Raw genomic sequence first — 998 nt, forward strand, 5'->3', positions numbered from 1 at the left:
TTCAGTCTTGTCACGGCATGGCAAAGTTGAAGGCAAACGTGTTGTGAACTCCTTCGAGCTGAAGGAACTTATGGAAAAGATCCATGGCTCGAAGGACAGGTAATCACAGTTTAAAGAACAAAGGCTCAGTGATATTTTATGCAAAATGTTTTATTCATTTTTGTCCTCAAGGTCGACAATCTTCGTGAAACGGTTCCAGGGTTTTGAATTCGCGCCAAGTGGGTGGAATGTTATTATGTAAATGGTATCCGCATTTCTTACACTTCTCCGTGAACAATTTGAGGAAGCTATGCAAATAGGTCTGAAAGAACAAGAAACATGTCTTTTAATAAAAAAAAGTTGATGATACGGACAACTAGGGCGAGAGGCTTTGCTCTCGCCGAATTGGTTTAAAATTGGATCATAAGCGACGCTCTCTATCGTGGTCGATCCGCCTGTGTGAACCAGCAATTAGGCGCTAAAATGCATAGATATTGTTACAATTTGTGCAATTGCAAAAAACATATGAAATGTTTTATGTATCACTCACCATGAACGATTTGACGCCCAATTCGGGGTAGAGGGGCGATTGAAAATTAAGCATGGCGGCATTGGCGTTCTCGGTGATGCGTTGAAATACTTGGTATTTGGAATCGCTCCACACATCCAAACTGCCATCAGGCTTGGTGGATTCTTCGTTGAAGCCCTTCACTACGACCCATTCAATCATGAGCCCTTTGAATATTAGAATGGCCTTCAAAATGCGGTCCAGCGTTACCTAGTAAGAGAAAACAATGAACATGAAGTTTTCTTGTGATATGAAAAGTGATAACTAAAAACGGTGGTTGAAATATGTTCCCAATAGAGACGGCCAAGAGTTTCATTTAAAAACTCCGTTTTTTGCACTAAAGCATGCACAACAACATGCAAAAAATATACCTTAAAACCCAAATTTGCATAAAGCGAACCAAAATGAACCAAACTAATAACATGAATGATCATAATAATAGTAACATGAA

At 39.5% G+C, this 998-nt stretch overlaps 1 protein-coding gene across 1 annotated transcript; it reads right to left on the minus strand.

The window, feature by feature from the left end:
- Positions 1-118: 118 nt before the first annotated feature.
- LOC131892524 (mediator of RNA polymerase II transcription subunit 27-like) lies at positions 119-790 on the minus strand. Its single transcript, XM_059242338.1, has 2 exons — positions 530-790; positions 119-301 (listed from the first exon to the last, which is right to left on the minus strand). The coding sequence occupies exons 1-2, from the start codon at positions 707-709 to the stop codon at positions 167-169; spliced, it is 315 nt and encodes a 104-aa protein (XP_059098321.1). The 5' UTR covers positions 710-790; the 3' UTR covers positions 119-166.
- Between the last annotated feature and the right edge of the window lie 208 nt (positions 791-998).

Source organism: Tigriopus californicus, unplaced genomic scaffold (assembly GCF_007210705.1).
Source record: "Tigriopus californicus strain San Diego unplaced genomic scaffold, Tcal_SD_v2.1 Contig105, whole genome shotgun sequence".
In the NCBI taxonomy this organism is placed as follows: Eukaryota; Metazoa; Arthropoda; class Copepoda; order Harpacticoida; family Harpacticidae; genus Tigriopus; species Tigriopus californicus.